This window comes from Oncorhynchus nerka, linkage group LG8, assembly GCF_034236695.1.
Source record: "Oncorhynchus nerka isolate Pitt River linkage group LG8, Oner_Uvic_2.0, whole genome shotgun sequence".
NCBI classification, from domain to species: Eukaryota; Metazoa; Chordata; class Actinopteri; order Salmoniformes; family Salmonidae; genus Oncorhynchus; species Oncorhynchus nerka.
Window position 1 is genome coordinate 64,129,067 of NC_088403.1, and position 18,386 is coordinate 64,147,452.

At 44.7% G+C, this 18,386-nt stretch overlaps 1 protein-coding gene across 1 annotated transcript in view; it reads left to right on the top strand.

Moving 5' to 3' along the window:
• LOC115117676 (uncharacterized) overlaps positions 1 to 18,386 on the top strand; it is a 33,250-nt gene that overhangs the window by 3,733 nt on the left and 11,131 nt on the right. Inside the window, exons 9-21 of the mRNA XM_065021983.1 lie at positions 499 to 653; positions 1,177 to 1,394; positions 4,453 to 4,592; positions 4,754 to 4,864; positions 5,614 to 5,775; positions 6,002 to 6,125; positions 6,370 to 6,573; positions 8,373 to 8,720; positions 9,413 to 9,939; positions 10,103 to 10,242; positions 10,394 to 10,522; positions 10,639 to 10,973; positions 11,080 to 11,213. Coding sequence (XP_064878055.1) covers positions 499 to 653; positions 1,177 to 1,394; positions 4,453 to 4,592; positions 4,754 to 4,864; positions 5,614 to 5,775; positions 6,002 to 6,125; positions 6,370 to 6,573; positions 8,373 to 8,720; positions 9,413 to 9,939; positions 10,103 to 10,242; positions 10,394 to 10,522; positions 10,639 to 10,973; positions 11,080 to 11,213 — 2,727 coding nt within the window. The remainder of the gene's footprint in view (positions 1 to 498; positions 654 to 1,176; positions 1,395 to 4,452; positions 4,593 to 4,753; positions 4,865 to 5,613; positions 5,776 to 6,001; positions 6,126 to 6,369; positions 6,574 to 8,372; positions 8,721 to 9,412; positions 9,940 to 10,102; positions 10,243 to 10,393; positions 10,523 to 10,638; positions 10,974 to 11,079; positions 11,214 to 18,386) is intronic.

Sequence of the window (18,386 nt, forward strand, 5' to 3'; positions counted from 1 at the left end):
ATTGCTATGCCTGAGTTCAAAGTCTGAGAGATTGTCACAAGTTTGGCCATGACACATTGATGTCAACTTTGTATTTTGTAAAGCATTTTTTTGCGGTTTTGTTGCATAGTATCCTACTTGTTTGTTTTATGGATTGTCGAACTGTCCATCACAAGGACCACTAGTATAGTTTCTTATTTGAAGCTTGTGTAACTTGCTAAACTAGTTACCAACGACCATTGGGAATCCAAAACCAACTGGCATATGAAATGCTTTGTTTGGTTTCCATGGCTCTTGCCCCTAGGCCATGTGTTGTTATGAAAGTGATTGTTTGAGGGTATTTAAAATTAGCCAGACAAACCGTAAGGGAATTGATCTCTCACAGTACAACGACCCTCCCTCTCAGCTTTTTTTTCATTCCATTCACAAGTCTCTTAAATCACTTCACCATATTGGATTGTCGTTAGGTCTCCTTAGTCAATCATCTTAAAATGACCTAGTTCCTGTATGTGTTGGTAGCACCCAACAGCCTGACTTCCTGAGTAGAGATGGCCAGCGCAGGAGGCAGGCGAGGAAGGCGTGGCAAGCTACATGCTTGCACCTGTGGGGGGTGCTACAGAGGAGTGGGACAGAGGCTCTGGGGGAGGAGGGGACATCGCACCTCCTCAGGACAGGTTTGTAATGGGGTGTATGGGGGGGTGGATCAGGTTATTTCCCTCTTACAGGAAGTGTACAGGGGGGATCAGGTTATTTCCCTCTTACAGGAAGTGTACAGGGGGGGATCAGGTTATTTCCCTCTTACAGGAAGTGTACAGGGGGGATCAGGTTATTTCCCTCTTACAGGAAGTGTACAGGGGGGGGATCAGGTTATTTCCCTCTTACAGGAAGTGTACAGGGGGATCAGGTTATTTCCCTCTTACAGGAAGTGTACAGGGTGGATCAGGTTATTTCCCTCTTACGGGAAGTGTACAGGGTGGATCAGGTTATTTCCCTCTTACAGGAAGTGTACAGGGGGGGGGGGTGGATCAGGTTATTTCCCTCTTACAGGAAGTGTACAGGGGGGGATCAGGTTATTTCCCTCTTACAGGAAGTGTACAGGGGGGGGGGTCAGGTTATTTCCCTCTTACAGGAAGTGTACAGGAAGTAGTCTACATTGTGTTCAGCCATGTCGGTTTTGACGCTTTGCTCCCCACCCAGTTCTAGACTGGGAGGTAGAGCAGGGCCTCCAGTCACTAGGAGCCGAGGCCCCTCCAGAGGCACACTGCCACTGCTATAAGAGGGTCATCCCTGACCTGCACTACAGCCTGAGGAACGAACACGCTGCCCACTACATCGACTTGCTGGAAGGTCGACCGCAGGTCAACCACACTCTGAATGCAGCACACCAGGGCTTCATGGATCGCGTTCACAAAAAGGTAAGGTGTGTGTGTGTGTGTGTGTGTGTGTGTGTGTGTGTGTGTGTGTGTGTGTGAGCATAAAGGAGAGAGCATGATACAAAGACCGAATGAAAACATTCACAGAGTAACACTGCTCATCGATATCTACATTGCAGTGACGGTCGATGTCTTTTAAGATGGAGGATTTGAATTGTTTTTATGAGCATGGCCTTATTTCAATTGTTTTATTTATTTTTTATTTCACCATTATTTAAACTGGCCAGTTGAGAACAAGATCTCATTTACAACTGCGACCTGGCCAAGATAAAGCAAAGCAGTGCGACACAAACAACAGAGTTACACATGATATAAACAAACGTACAGTCAATAACACAATAGAAAAATCTATATACAGCGTGTGCAAATGAGGTAAGATAAGGGAGGTAAGGCAATAAATAGGCCATGGTGGCTAAATAATTACAATTTAGCAATTAAACACTGGAATGATAGAAGTACAGAATATGAATGTGCAAGTAGAGATACTGGGGTGCAAAGGAACAAAACAAATAAATAACAATATGGGGATGAGGTAGTTGGGTGGGCTATTTACAGATGGGCTGTGTACAGGTGCAATGATCAGTAAGCTGCTCTGACAGCTGATGCTTAAAGTTAGTGAGGGAGATATAAGACTCCAGCTTCAGTGATTTTTGCAATTAGTTCCAGTCATTGGCAGCAGAAAACTGGAAGGAGAGGCGGCCAAAGGAGGAGTTGGCTTTGGGGATGACCAGTGAAATATACCTGCTGGAGTGTGTGCTATGGGTGGATGCTGCTATGGTGACCAGTGAGCTGAGATAAGGTGGGGCTTTACCTAGCAAAGACTTACACTATAGAAGACCTGGAGCCAGTGGATTTGGCGACGAATATGAAGCGAGGGCCAGCCAACGAGAGTATACAGGTCGCAGTGGTGGGTAGTATATGGGGCTTTGGTGACTAAACGGATGGCACTGTGATAGACAGCATCCAGTTTGCAGAGTAGAGTGTTGGAGGCTATTTTGTAAATGACATAGCCGCAGTCAAGGATCGGTAGGATAGTCAGTTGTACGAGGGTATGTTTGGCAGCATGAGTGAATGATGCTTTGTTGCGAAATAGGAAGCTGAAGCTGATTCTAGATTTAATTTTGGATTGGAGATGCTTAATGTGAGTCTGGAAGGAGAGTTTACAGTCTAACCAGACACCTGGTATTTGTAGTTGTCCACATATTCTAAGTCAGAACCGTCCAGAGTAGTGATGCTAGATGGGTGGGTGGGTGCGGGCAGCGATCGTTTGAAGAGCATGCATTTAGTTTTCCCTGCGTTTAAGAGCAGTTGGAGGCCACGGAAGGAGAGTTGTATGGCATTGAAGCTCGTTTGGAGGTTTGTGAACACAGTGTCCAAAGAAGGGCCAGAAGTATACAGAATGGTGTCGTCTGTGTAGAGGTGGATCAGAGACTCACCAACAGCAAGACCGACATCATTGATGTATACAGAGAAAAGAGTCGGCCCGAGAATTGAACCCTGTGGCACCCCATAGAGACTGCCAGAGGTCCGGACAACAGGCCCTCCGATTTGACTCACTGAACTCTGTCAGAGAAGTAGTTGGTGAACCAGGCGAGGCAGTCATTTGAGAAACCAAGGCTGTTGAGTCTGCCAATAAGAATGTGGTGATTGACAGAGTCGAAAGCGTTGTCCAGGTCGATGAATACGGCTGCACAATATTAAGAATAAGAGCACCTCCTCCCAGCTGCCCACTGCACTGAGGCTAGGTAACACTGTCTACGATAATCGAGAATTTCAATAAGCATTTTTCTACGGCTGGCAAACTGTACCTTCTCCACTATGCAATCTAGTTTCCGAGCATGGGTCATGGGCTGGATGCAACCTCAGCCACACTCAAGGTCCTAAACGACATCATAACCGCCATCGATAAAAGACTATATTAGCCCTTTACCGCATCTCGTGGAAATTTCCTGTATTTACCAAATCATGAGAGCAAACCACACACAAGTCAGAGTTATCATAAAGTCCATCTTTAATTATATGAGCTCCATCACAACCCTGTGACTCTCAGATCAATTCAGTGTCTATCAATGAATTCTCTGAGAGTCCTTACACACTTTTCCCTTCACTTGTGGACTTAAGTGCACAACACATCAGCTGTCTGTGACCAGCCAAACCGCTACACATTGTTGTCACCGTATTAACATCATAGTCAACAAAACTCCTAGAACTAGCGCGTTAGTAAACCCGCTACAATCACGCAGTACATTGTACCGTCAGCAAACAGTTTAGCAGTTACACCGGCAGGCCCCAGTGGCAATAAATCAATAGAAACCAAAAGCTTACCTTGACTTGGAAGAGTTCCAGTATTGGATAACCATAGCCTGTTAGCTAACATAGCATCCTTCTCTGTTTGAGCCTGGTATTTGCATAGGCTAAACTAGCTACATTCACTCGCTAAGTAAGTGAAAGTGAGCTATAGCTAGCTCTCTCTTGCTCTCTCTCTCTCTCTCTCTCCCGCTCTTGCTTCTTATTCATTTTTGAAGAAATAATTTTGTTCAAAACTGTTCAACTATTGTCTTTCTCTTTGAGTCAACTACTCACCAAATGTTATGCACTGCAGTGCTAGCTAGCTGTAGCTTACTAGATTCATTCTCTGATCCTTTGATTGGGTGGACAGCATGTCAGTTCATGCTGTAAGAGCTCTGATAGGTTAGAGGACGTCCTCCTGAAGTTGTCATATTTACTGTGTAAGTCTATGGAAAGAGGCGAGAACCATGAACCTCCTAGGTTGTGTATTGAAGTCAATGGACCCAGAGGAGGACGGAAGCTAGCTGTCCTCCAGCTACACCATGGTGCTACTGTAGACTTGTATAGCAAAACAGTGTGTTTTAATCCATTTTTTGGTGACGTGAATTTACTTAGTAGTTTTATCTAAAAAGCATGACTTTGAAAATGTTTCACAATTTTTATTTTATTCACTGAGGAAGATGGTTCTCCCCTTCCCCTTCCTCCTTTGAGGAGCCTCCACTGACACATTGTCCTTTCTTCCCTCATTAAGTTGCGCCACACCAACATCTATGAGCGTAACGTGGACTGGGGAAGGAATGGCCTGAACCCCAAACATAACCGATCCCAACAGTTCTACACAGAACACATCTCCTCTCACTTCCAGAGGACTGTCATCAACTCTCTGAACAAGTGAGAGAGAAATAAATAAATGCATAACACCTGTCATGAAGTATATTGGAACTATATGACACGGTTACATGGTTATCTGTCATTATGTTGGCCCTCCGATATTATTGCGTAACACTCAACTGATGGCATTAATGTTGAGTTGGGCTGTCCCCCTACTCCAGAGTCATGAAGGGGAACAAAGCCAAAGGCTCCTTTGACATCAGACGGAGAGAAACATCTAGAATGAGGATACAGGAGGAGATCCATCGCCATGTTAACCACGGACACACTCTGTAAGTCTTTGGTGTTCTTCAATTTAGAATGGCCACCTGCATGCTTCTTCTATTTAGAATGGCCACCTGCATGCTTCTTCTATTTAGAATGGCCACCTGCATGCTTCTTCTATTTAGAATGGCCACATGCATGCTTCTTCTATTTAGAATGGCCACCTGCATGCTTCTTCTATTTAGAATGGCCACCTGCATGCTTCTTCTATTTAGAATGGCCACCTGCATGCTTCTTCAATTTAGAATGGCCACCTGCATGCTTCTTCAATTTAGAATGGCCACCTGCATGCTTCTTCTATTTAGAATGGCCACCTGCATGCTTCTTCTATTTAGAATGGCCACCTGCATGCTTCTTCTATTTAGAATGGCCACCTGCATGCTTCTTCAATTTAGAATGGCCACCTGCATGCTTCTTCTATTTAGAATGGCCACCTGCATGCTTCTTCTATTTAGAATGGCCTCCTGCATGCTTCTTCTATTTAGAATGGCCACCTGCATGCTTCTTCTATTTAGAATGGCCACCTGCATGCTTCTTCTATTTAGAATGGCCACCTGCATGCTTCTTCTATTTAGAATGGCCACCTGCATGCTTCTAAGTTGCCTGGTTTCAGACACTGTATGTTTGTGCCAACTCCTATGGTCCAATTGTCATTGCCAGATATGGCACCATACGAGCTGGCAAGAGAACGCAAACGGATCTCAAACCAGGCTAGCTTCAAAGTGGTTTGATATCCTCATGACTAGTCTCTCTCCAGGGAAAATCACCATGTGTTGAGAGATGGCTTCCTGGGTGAGATGAGGAGGGCCGTGGAGGAAGGGTCTTCTGTCAGACCTATCCTCCTACTGGGTCCCCCTGGCTGGGGCAAGAGCACCACCATGGCCAGACTGGCACACCTCGCCCCCTCCTGGATTACTGGGTGAGGCGTGGCTCCATGACATCAATGGGAAATGTTTGGGAAATGTCAAGGTATTATGCACTTATTTCAGTTTAAGAATACGATATGATCCCCAAGTCGAGAATTGGAAGCGCTCTCTGGAATCCATACTGCTTGGTGATAAGCAAACCGTACTATTCCTGTGACCGAGTGTATATGAAGGACTCTGTAGTGCTCACAAACTGGACTTGCATGTTCTCCCTCTCAGAGCTGTGAAGGTGCTGGTGTGTTTCGTGGGCCTGACGGGGGAGAGCAGGAATGTGCGTCTGGTTCTCCAGAACCTGTGTGTTCAGCTGGCTGAGATCTACAGCCATCACACTGAACTCTCTGAGGTAGCTACCTCTGACATATCTATCATCTTATTCCAACCAATGCAATTCCCATATAGAAGAGTATGAGTGCTGTCTTGATAGAATAGATAAGAAGGTAAAGGGATACTTCACCCCCCGAAACCACATTTTGTCATTTTATACCACAAAAGTTATGTCCTTAGACCAAAAAATAGGTACAAACATGAAAACACATTGAATACAAACATTAAATGACCAATATCATTCTGTGTCCCTTTCAACCCAGGGTCTCCCTCATTTGGTGAATGAGTTCCACTCCCTTCTTGGTCAGGTGAGGGGGGACAGCCCCGTAATCCTTGTGCTGGATGGGATAGATGCTCTCTCCGAGGAGCACGGAGCAGACCTCTCCTGGCTGTCTACACCTCTCCCCCTACACGTCCACCTCATCCTGTCTGCCACCACAGACTCTGCCTGCGCCCACACCCTGCAGGTCAGGACAGGTTGACAAAAGATACTGTACAACAGTGTTTATCCTACCATTACTTAGGCGTTCCCACCTATATCCCGTGTCACTTTCCAATCTGGAGGAACGCTGGTGTACAAGTCAAATCAAATGTAATTTTTTGTGCATCTGTAGAAGTTTGTGAGTGCTTTTGGTGACAGGTGTGAGAGGAGGTTAGGGGAGCGAGGAGAGGAGAGTGACAGGTGAGAGAGGAGGTTAGGGGAGCGAGGAGAGGAGAGTGACAGGTGAGAGAGGAGGTTAGGGGAGCGAGGAGAGGAGAGTGACAGGTGAGAGAGGAGGTTAGGGGAGCGAGGAGAGGAGAGTGACAGGTGAGAGAGGAGGTTAGGGGAGCGAGGAGAGGAGAGTGACAGGTGAGAGAGGAGGTTAGGGAGCGAGGAGAGGAGAGTGACAGGTGAGAGAGGAGGTTAGGGGAGCGAGGAGAGGAGAGTGACAGGTGAGAGAGGAGGTTAGGGAGCGAGGAGAGGAGAGTGACAGGTGAGAGAGGAGGTTAGGGGAGCGAGGAGAGGAGAGTGACAGGTGAGAGAGGAGGTTAGGGGAGCGAGGAGAGGAGAGTGACAGGTGAGAGAGGAGGTTAGGGGAGCGAGGAGAGGAGAGTGACAGGTGTGCAGGGACTGTGGCAACGGTCGTTAAAATGTTTAAAATACAATGTGTGATAAAATGCAACAGTTGGACAATGGATGAAGATACTCCAAATATTTAGAGTTGTTTAAATTCATCAATTATTTCACATAAACATTGTATTGGCATGGACAAATAATGGCAAAATTCAGGCATTTTGGTGGGAAGTCAGATATTCAATATATTGTCAAATGTCACATTTTCTTTTCTTTATTAAGCACTCATATATATATATATATATACTATTTTTGTATGTCAGGTATTTAAAAACAATATTAGGAAAGAGGATCTGTGCCTCATCTTCACTGGGTATATTTGCATAAATTAATATATTAACATAAAGGGGTGGAACAGAACTTCAACCGCCAAACACTTCCTTTGTCTAGGGCCTATCTGTAATCATAAACTGAGCTGTCTAGACTGCCTCATTAATGATTCATTACTGTAGTTGTCACGTTCTCTTGCATAATTCAACAAGTGTGTCAAGAGAAGAATACCCACGCAATTTAAAATAGATTACACATGCAGTATTTGTACATACTTTACATTGTTTGTGAGATCAGACATAATATCACTATAATCTGAGTGTTCCTTTGCTGGGAAAAATGCCTTCATTTCAGTGCATCTAATGTGTAAACATTTCAACTGTATTAAAAAACATTTTTAATTCAACACCCACCTAAATGAAGATATGTTTCTTCTACTTCTTGTGATGTAAGTGTCGAGACGTTAAATCCCCGACCAAGCGTTGGCGTTCTCATAGATGCAACGGAAAACCATTGAGTCCATTTCGGGCCATAACCGGGTTGTGTTTGATTGGTCATTACAAACGTTTCCGTGGTCGTCACATTAACGGGGAAAAAACGAATGGCACACGCGGGAAGTGGGAAGAGTCGCCAGAGTAAAATGAAAGCGATCGATCCGGCGAGATTTAAGTGACAAGTGGATTTTGCACCCCTCAAACACAGGAAATAGATGGCTGATAAGGCGAGATTCTCAGGTGGGCGGGGCCTGCTTGTTGCTAAGTTACTGTATGTGAGACATCCTGACCGGTGCCGTTCAGGAACATGTTCTATCTAAAAACCCTCTGTCATTATGCTAGTATCAAACTGATTATGAAATTCTCAGTTTTTCCCTTCCCTATCCAGAAGTCAGCCCAGCCCACTGTCCTGTCCCTACCACCCCTCAGTCCTGATGACATCACCAAGGCTCTAAAACATAAACTCCAGACTGACCACCGCAGGCTCCAGGACTGGCAGTGGCAGTTTCTCCTCCAGGCTTGCCTTTCCTGTCCCTCCCCTCTCTACCTGGAGGTTGTCTATGCTGAGTCTGTCCTCTGGAGCTCCTTCTCCCCCCAGGGCAGCCTAGGCCTCCCACCCGACCTGGAAGGGCTCTACGTAGGCCTGCTGGCTTGCTTGGAGAGGACCCACGGGGAGCAGCTGGTGGGACGGGCCGCCGCGGTTATATCGCTCTCCAGAGGTGGTGTCACGGAAGAGGTGGGTGAAACACATTGGTAGTGAAGGAGAATGTAAAGAGCTGTGAGCACATGGAATAACAACGGAAATAGAGAGCCAGACCAATCACACAGCTGGACATTGTCTTGAATTGTACCGCATGTACTGGGATTTGAATTTCAAATCAGAAATTCTCTTGAGAAAAATAAAGCTATGCTATTATACATATATTATTATTATTGTTGTTGTTGTTATAATTTCTATTATTATTGTTATTATTATTATTATTGTTATTATTATTGCCATGATTGCTATTATTATTGATATTATTATAGTTTATTATTATTATTATAGTTATTATTGTTGCCGTTATTATTATTTTTATAATTATTTTTATTATTGTTATTATTATATATATTGTATTATAGTTATTATTATATTTGTTATTATAATATTTATTTTTATAGTTATTATTATAACTATTCTTATAGTTGTTATTATTATTATAGTTATAATTGTTGTAGTTATTATTGTTGCTGTTATTATTAATATCGTTGTTTTTATTATTGTTATTATTATATATATTGTATTATAGTTATTATTATATTTATTTTTATTATATTTATTTTTATAGTTATTATTATTATAACTATTCTTATAGTTGTTGTTATTATTATAGTTGCTATTGTAATTATGATTGTTATTATAGTTATTGTTATTATTATGATCATTAGGAGCTACTGGACCTTCTGGGGAGAGATGGGAAGGTTCTACAGGAAGTATCGCTCTCCCATTCATCCTCCACTTCCTCCTCCAGCCTTCCCAGGGTGCCGTGCGTGCTGTGGGCGCGGCTGAGACGAGACCTCGGGGGTCACCTGACGGAGGCGGAGACAGATGGGACGTGGGTCTACCGCTGGACCCACTCTGAGCTGGGTAGGGTGTGTGTGAAACGGTACCTCAAAACGGACGACTCCCGCATGCTTCTACACGCAAACTACGCAGACTACTTCCGGGGTACGGATAGCCCACACAGAAACATATTTCAGCCGCTGGCGTGGAAACTGGAGGAGGACTTGACGAAAAGTTATGTGTTTAACCTCAGAAAGCTCCATGGCCTGCCCTACCACCTGGTTCGGTCAGGCCAGATACTGGCCTTCCTGTCTGAGTGTGTGTTTAACTATGAGTTCCTGCTGCACAAGGCCTGGGCTCTGTCTGTGCTCCATTTACAAGAGGACCTGAAGGGCGTCGTGCTGCCAGAGAAGTAGGTTCACTGTTAGATACTTCGTCTGAGTTGCTGTTTTGATTCTGTAAGTTTGAGATAAGTGATGTGTGTCCTCTCTCTCTTTCTCTCTCTCTCTCTCTCTCTCTCTCTCTCTCTCTCTCTTTGTTTCCGCTCTACTCTCACATTTCATTCCCCCCGTCAGGGAGTTGGTAGATATGGAGGTGTTGGCTGCTACTCTGGAGCTCTCCAGGACCGTGCTGCTCCAGGACCCATGCCAGCTAGCCTCCCAGGTTATGGGCCGTCTGGGACAGATAGTTGCTGAAGACGTCCCCGTGGCTCCAGGTACACTTCACCTGCCTTACAATTGTCACTGATGGATAAAGTCTCAAATGGATGTGCCTCCAACACAATAAAAAATGTTTTTTAAAGCTTCGATACGAGGTTCCCAACTGTTATGGCCTGCTCTCTGTCGGTGTAAATGTGTTCATACCAGGTGACCCACAGAAGTTTAGCTACCTGCATGCCCTGCTGGCCCAGTGTGCCCGTTCCTCTCTGCCAGTCCTGGTGCCCTCCTACAGCTTCCTGGTGCCCCCAGGAGAGATCCCACACACCCTGCTGGCAGGTAAAGAACTATCACAAACATTAAGACATGATGCATTAAGATATAGTTGTTAGGTCATCCTATGCCATTCTAGGTAAATGGCATGATGAATGCCTTTTCCTCTGGCTCTGCTCCAGGCCACACGTCCATAGTAACGGCCCTGACCAGGGGACAGAGGGGTCTGGTGGCAGCCACCTGCGATGGGGACGGCACCCTGAAGGTGTGGGACCTGGAACTGGGGCGCGCCGTGAGGACTCTGGAGGGGGTGGGGGGCGTGGTGGGCGACTCCCTCACTCTCTGTCTGGAGGACAGGGTCCTGGTGGTTGGCATGGGACAGAGTCTGCAGGTCAGAGAGGTGGATTCTGGGAAAGTGATCTACTCCGAGAGTGACTCTCTGGACGTTCCTGTGGTAACCACCACGTGTGAAGGACAGCTGCTGGTAGCCTTCTATGATGGAAGTCATCTGGTGAAGGTATTGCAACAGTCCAATATATTATCACGTCAGCATAAGCAACATAAACGCTAATTGTTTATGTTCAGGGCCATGGTGATTAATTGACCTCTCTGTGACCTCTCAGGTGTTCGACCTGGTCTCGTCCTGCTCTCTACTGTGCTGTGTCAACATTACCCTGGAGTGTGACCCCATCCATAAAGACCATTCCGTTCTGGTCTCCCACAACTCCATCAAAGACTATGTCCTTTTCGCCTACAGGTCAGAGTTTAGTCCTTGATTCAGATCCCTGATAGTCCGTAACAACAGATAGTCCATGACAACAGCTTCCGTGACAACAGCTAGTCCGTGACAACAACTAGTACGTGACAACAGCTAGTCCGTGACAACAGCTAGTCCGTGACAACAGCTAGTCCGTGACAACAGCTAGTCCGTGACAACAGCTAGTCCGTGACAACAGCTAGTCCGTGACAACAGCTAGTCCGTGACAACAGCTAGTCCGTGACAACAGCTAGTCCGTGACAACAGCTAGTCCGTGACAACAGCTAGTCCGTGACAACAGCTAGTCCGTGACAACAGCTAGTCCGTGACAACAGCTAGTCCGTGACAACAGCTAGTCCGTGACAACAGCTAGTACGTGACAACAGCTAGTCCGTGACAACAGCTAGTCCGTGACAACAGCTAGTCCGTGACAACAGCTAGTCCGTGACAACAGCTAGTACGTGACAACAGCTAGTCCGTGACAACAGCTAGTACGTGACAACAGCTAGTCCGTGACAACAGCTAGTCCGTGACAACAGCTAGTCCGTGACAACAGCTAGTACGTGACAACAGCTAGTCCGTGACAACAGCTAGTCCGTGACAACAGCTAGTACGTGACAACAGCTAGTCCGTGACAACAGCTAGTCCGTGACAACAGCTAGTCCGTGACAACAGCTAGTACGTGACAACAGCTAGTACGTAACAACAGCTAGTACGTGACAACAGCTAGTCCGTGACAACAGCTAGTATGTGACAACAGCTAGTCCGTGACAACAGCTAGTACGTGACAACAGCTAGTACGTGACAACAGCTAGTCCGTGACAACAGCTAGTATGTGACAACAGCTAGTATGTGACAACAGCTAGTACGTGACAACAGCTAGTACGTGACAACAGCTAGTCCGTGACAACAGCTAGTCCGTGACAACAGCTAGTCCGTGACAACAGCTAGTCCGTGACAACAGCTAGTATGTGACAACAGCTAGTACGTGACAACAGCTAGTACGTGACAACAGCTAGTCCGTGACAACAGCTAGTCCGTGACAACAGCTAGTCCGTGACAACAGCTAGTACGTGACAACAGCTAGTCCGTGACAACAGCTAGTCCGTGACAACAGCTAGTCCGTGACAACAGCTAGTCCGTGACAACAGCTAGTCCGTGACAACAGCTAGTACGTGACAACAGCTAGTCCGTGACAACAGCTAGTCCGTGACAACAGCTAGTCCGTGACAACAGCTAGTACGTGACAACAGCTAGTCCGTGACAACAGCTAGTCCGTGACAACAGCTAGTCCGTGACAACAGCTAGTCCGTGACAACAGCTAGTCCGTGACAACAGCTAGTACGTGACAACAGCTAGTCCGTGACAACAGCTAGTACGTGACAACAGCTAGTACGTGACAACAGCTAGTCCGTGACAACAGTTAGTCCGTGACAACAGCTAGTACGTAACAACAGCTAGTATGTGACAACAGCTAGTCCGTGACAACAGCTAGTATGTGACAACAGCTAGTCCGTGACAACAGCTAGTACGTGACAACAGCTAGTACGTGACAACAGCTAGTCCGTGACAACAGCTAGTATGTGACAACAGCTAGTATGTGACAACAGCTAGTATGTGACAACAGCTAGTACGTGACAACAGCTAGTACGTGACAACAGCAAGTCCGTGACAACAGCTAGTCCGTGACAACAGCTAGTCCGTGACAACAGCTAGTCCGTGACAACAGCTAGTACGTGACAACAGCTAGTACGTAACAACAGCTAGTATGTGACAACAGCTAGTACGTAACAACAGCTAGTATGTGACAACAGCTAGTCCGTGACAACAGCTAGTCCGTGACAACAGCTAGTACGTGACAACAGCTAGTCCGTGACAACAGCTAGTACGTGACAACAGCTAGTACGTGACAACAGCTAGTACGTGACAACAGCTAGTCCGTGACAACAGCTAGTACGTGACAACAGCTAGTACGTGACAACAGCTAGTACGTGACAACAGCTAGTCCATGACAACAGCTAGTCTGTAACTGGTTCACACAAAAAAACTAAACACGAAACAAACCAATTATACACACAGGGAGATTCAAGGACATTGAGACTCAGTGTTTTACTCGCAACCTTGAATATTGAAGAAAAAAAATTCCATGGTCGATAGAGTAAACAATATTTAGTTTTTTTTTCACGTTATTCGTGATATTTTGTTTGCTTTCCGTCTTTCTTATTCGTTTTTTTGTTTATTTTGCGTTGGGGCTAATGGTGATTTGTCTCTTAGTGCCATAGAGTAATAACCAATTAGTGACAGGTGTCACTTCTCCTGGTCTGGCTCTTAAATAATATCACATGCCCTCATTGTTACCACGCTGTGAAATCAGGCGAGCGTAGTACCTTGACAGATTTCACGGGTCCGGTTTGAAAACACTGTTGAATTATTCAAACAGACTGACTTCTCAGGTGCCTATTCAAATGTAATCCTGTATATTACGAGAAGCTTTTCACACATAAGCCCCTGTCGAATAGACGGATAACGTCGGACACCAGGATATGTGTACATGACACATGAAACGATACATTTTCCAGGCAGTGTTAAAATCTTATTTCATGACTTGATTAAATGGGAGGATGGAGGAGGATGTCGTGGATAATGTGATTGGCTGGTGGAATCCATCCTCTCACACCTGAGTGGTGTAAATGTAAAAGGAATGACAAATTGGGTCGTTGAGGTAGTTAGTAATACAAGCTGTCTGTGTGGATGGTTGCAGTATAATGCATTGGGCTTCGGTTTCTGGTGATTACCATCTATATAACCTGCTGCACTGCTGCTTGGATTCCACCTGGCGACCAGTTCACCGTCTGTCCTGGCCTAACCCCCCCCCCTTCCTCTCTCTCCGCACACATGCACTGTTGGGGCGAGTGACTCTGAACTTACAATTTGTTAGCCCCAAGTCGTTATGTACAGTTGAAGTCGAAAGTTTACATACACCTTCAGCCAAATACATTTAAATCCTTTATTTTTTCATTTTTTTTTTTTACAATTCCTGACATTTAATCGTAGTAAAAATTCCCATGTCTTAGGTCAGTTAGGATCACCACTTTATTTTAAGAATGTGAAATGTCAGAATAATAGTAGAGATAATTATTATTTATTTCAGCTTTTATTTCTTTCATCACATTCCCAGTGGGTCAGAAGTTGCCTTTAAATTGTTTAACTTGGGTCAAACGTGTCGTGTAGCCTTCCACAAGGTTCCCACAATAAGTTGGGTGAATTTTGTCCCATTCCTCCTGACAGAGCTGGTGTAACTGAGTCAGGTTTGTAGGCCTCCTTGCTCGCACACGCTTTTTCAGTTCTGCCCACACATTTTCTATAGGATTGAGATCAGGGCTTTGTGATGGCCACTCCAATAACTTGACTTTGTTGTCCTTAAGCCATTTTGCCACAACTTTGGAAGTATTCTTGGAGTCATTGGCCATTTGGAAGACCCATTTGCGACCAAGCTTTAACTTCCTGAATGATGTCTTGAGATGTTGCTTCAATATATCCACGTAATTTTCCTCACTCATGATGCCTTCTATTTTGTGAAGTGCACCAGTCCCTCCTGCAGCAAAGCACCCCAACAACATGATGCAGCCACCCCCATGCTTCACGGTTGGGATGGTGTTCTTTGGCTTGCAAGCCTCCCCCTTTTTCTTCTAAACATAAAGATGGTCATTATGGCCAAACAGTTCTATTTTTGTTTTATCAGACCAGAGGACATTTCTACAAAAAGTATGATCTTTGTCCCCATGTGCAGTTGCAAACCGTAGTCTGGCTTTTTATTGCTGTTTTAGAGCAGTGGCTTCTTCCTTGGTGAGTGGCCTTTCAGGTTATGTCGATATAGGACTCGTTTTACTGTGGATATATATACTTTTGTACCTGTTTCCTCCAGCATCTTCACAATGTCCTTTGCTGTTGTTCTGTGATTGATTTGCACTTTTCACACCAAAGTACGTTCGTCTCTAGGAGACAGAACACGTCTCTGTTATGCAGGTGAGTGAGGACCCAACAGCGATTCAACAGAAACAGAGTCTTTTAATGTCCAAACAGGGAAAACATAAATCCTCAATCTTTACAGGAGATGTCCAAACAGGGAAAACATAAATCCTCTATCTTTGCAGGAGAGTCCTCCTTCTAGTAGTAGAGGAGAATTGCAGGGCTAGCGGCAACAGACTGCAGGTCCCTCTGGGTAGGCGCGGGCCGTAGAGGACAGAGACACCTGCTCACACGCAGCATCTGATGAAGAGGCAGATTACGACAGGACGGGACAAGGGCAAAGCAAACAAGAATCCGACAAGGACAGAAGCAGAAACAGAGAGAGAAATAGAGACTTAATCAGAGGGCAAAAGAGGAGACAGGTGTGAGAGAGTAAACGAGGTCGTTAGGAGAATGGGGAACAGCTGGGAGCAGGAACGGAACGATAGAGAGAGAGAGAGATAGTAACCTAATACGACCAGCAGGGGGAAACGAAGAGAAGAGAAAGCACAGGAACAAGACATAACATGACAGTCTCCTTCCTGAGCGGTATGACGGCTGCGCAGTCCCATGGTGTTTATACTTGCCTACTATTGTTTGTACAGATGAACGTGTTTCCTTCAGGAATTTGTAAATTGCTCTCAAGGATGAACCAGACTTGTGGAGGTCTACAATTTTTTTTATGAGGTCATGGCTGATTTCTTTTGATTTCCCCATGATGTCAAGCAAAGAGGCACTGAGTTTGAAGGTAGGCCTTGAAATACATCCACAGGTACACCTCCAATTTACTCAAATGATGTCAATTAGCCTATCAGAAGCTTCTAAAGCCATGACATCATTTTCTGGAATTTTCAAAGCTGTTAACCTGTTGCTTCTACTCGGGACGCTTGCGTCCCAACTAGAGCTCTGGAAATGCAAATGCGCTACGCTAAATGCTAATAGTATTAGTTAAAACTCAAAAGTTCATTAAAATACACATGCAGGGTATCGAATTAAAGCTACACTCGTTGTGAATCCAGGCAACAAGTCAGATTTTTAAAATGCTTTTCGGCGAAAGCATGAGAAGCTATTATCTGATAGCATGCAACACCCCAAAAGACCCACAGGGGACGTAAACAAAATAATTAGCATTTCGGCGTTACACAAACCGCACAATAAAATAGAAAACATTCATTACCTTTCACCATCTTCTTTGTTGGCACTCCTAGATGTCCCATAAACACTATTTGGGTCTTTATTTCGATTAAATCGGTCCATATAAAGCCTAGATATCGTTATATGTAGACTGTGTGATAAACGAAAAAAACATAGTTTCAAAACGTAACGTCATTTTTTAAAATTCAAAAAGTCGACGATAAACTTTCACAAAACACTTCGAAATACGTTTGTAATGCAACTTTAGGTATTAGTAAACGTTAATAAGCGATAAAATTCATCAGGAGGCGATGTAAAGATCATTAGCTGTCCGTCTGGAAAAATGTCCGGCTAGAAACTCAACGAAAATATCCGGTCCTAGACCTGATCAGTTTTTCCTGTGCTTTTCGATGTAAATGCCGTTCTGGTAAAGCCACAGCAGTGATTTAACCAGTTTTTTAAACGTCTGAGTGTTTTCTATCCACACAGACTAAGCAAATGCATATACTATATTCCTGGCATGAGTAGCAGGGCGCTGAAATGTTGCGCGATTTTTAACAGAATGTTCAAAAAAGTAGAGGGTCGACTTAAGAGGTTAAAGGCACAGTCAACTTAGTGTATGTAAACTTCTGACCACCTGGAATTGTGATACAGTGAATTATAAGTGAAATAATCTATCTGTAAACAATTGTTGGAAAAATGACTTGTGTCATGCACAAAGTAGATGTCCTAACTGACTTGCCAAAACTATAGTTCGTTAACAAGACATTTGTGGGGTGGTTGAAAAACAAGTTTTAATGACTGTAATTACTTCCGACTTCAACTGTATATTTTTTATCTTGTGCATTTTGCTATTTGTCTCATGACTCCTGAATGCTTTGTTGACTACGATCTTTCTTGACCCAACCGTGGGACAGACTCAGTTTTGTTCCCAGACTCGGGACTCTGACTCTCTATTGGTTACACAGACTTTTGTCCTCCCATCCCATTCTAAACCACCTCTCGTCGGCTTTGTATTCATGTTACCTGATGAAATCGCTGTACAATATGATCATGTTTCCATCTGACGCACATTCAGATGTCATAAATCAGCAGAGCTCTCTCTGTTCTGTGCTTTGATTGGCCTGTCACAGGTTAGAGGTCATCATGGAGTGTTATACCTGAGGGTGCCACTGGAGGGCACCCTTATGTTTCTAGTGTCCAGGTGAGCCTGATTGGGTTTATTGGGTTTACCTAGTTTAGGGCTATTTAGGTTCCTCTATGGAACTGGGCCGGTTGCTCAGGTCTCTTGTCTTGTTTTGTGTTGTGTTGTACTCATGTGCACTTGCTTTGTTGTTTTTCCTGTGAATACTTCTGTTATGTTCTGTTAATTACTGATGTCCCCTTTAAGGATGGAGCACCATTGGTCATGAGCAGTGTTGTTCTATGTTATTCTGGTACTAACTCGTTTGAGTAAATGTGAAGCTCCAGTTCAATTGCTTGTATTCATAGTCTTTCTTATTATATAAATAAGTACTAAGTGTTAAGACACTACAACTTCAGTAAACATTCTGCATTTTCCCTCACCTCTGCCTGCCGCGTTTCTCTGCACCTGGGTCTGAGTTCGTACTAGAGTTATTGTCACAGTTCACAGCTCCAATCCAGACGTGTTGGTCTTTACTGAGACGTGGTTAAGGAAGAGTGTTATGAACACTGATGTGAACCTTTCTGGTTGATAACCTTTTTTTGGCAAGACAGATCTTCCAAAGGTGGGGGAGTGGCAATCTTTACCAGGGATCACCTTCAGTACTCGGTTGTCTCTACCAAGTCTGTCCCAAAACAATTTGATTTGCTGGTTTTAAGTATTAAACTTTCAAATAGCTCTTTGTTGACTGTTGCTGGGTGACTGTTGCTGGGTGACTGTTGCTGGGTGTTATCGTCCTCCATCATCACTGGCCTGTACCATACCTGCCCTAAGCTCTCTCCTGGCCCCCTATACCAAGTCTGAATTTGTCCTGCTTGGTGACCTAAACTGGGACACGCTTAAACCAC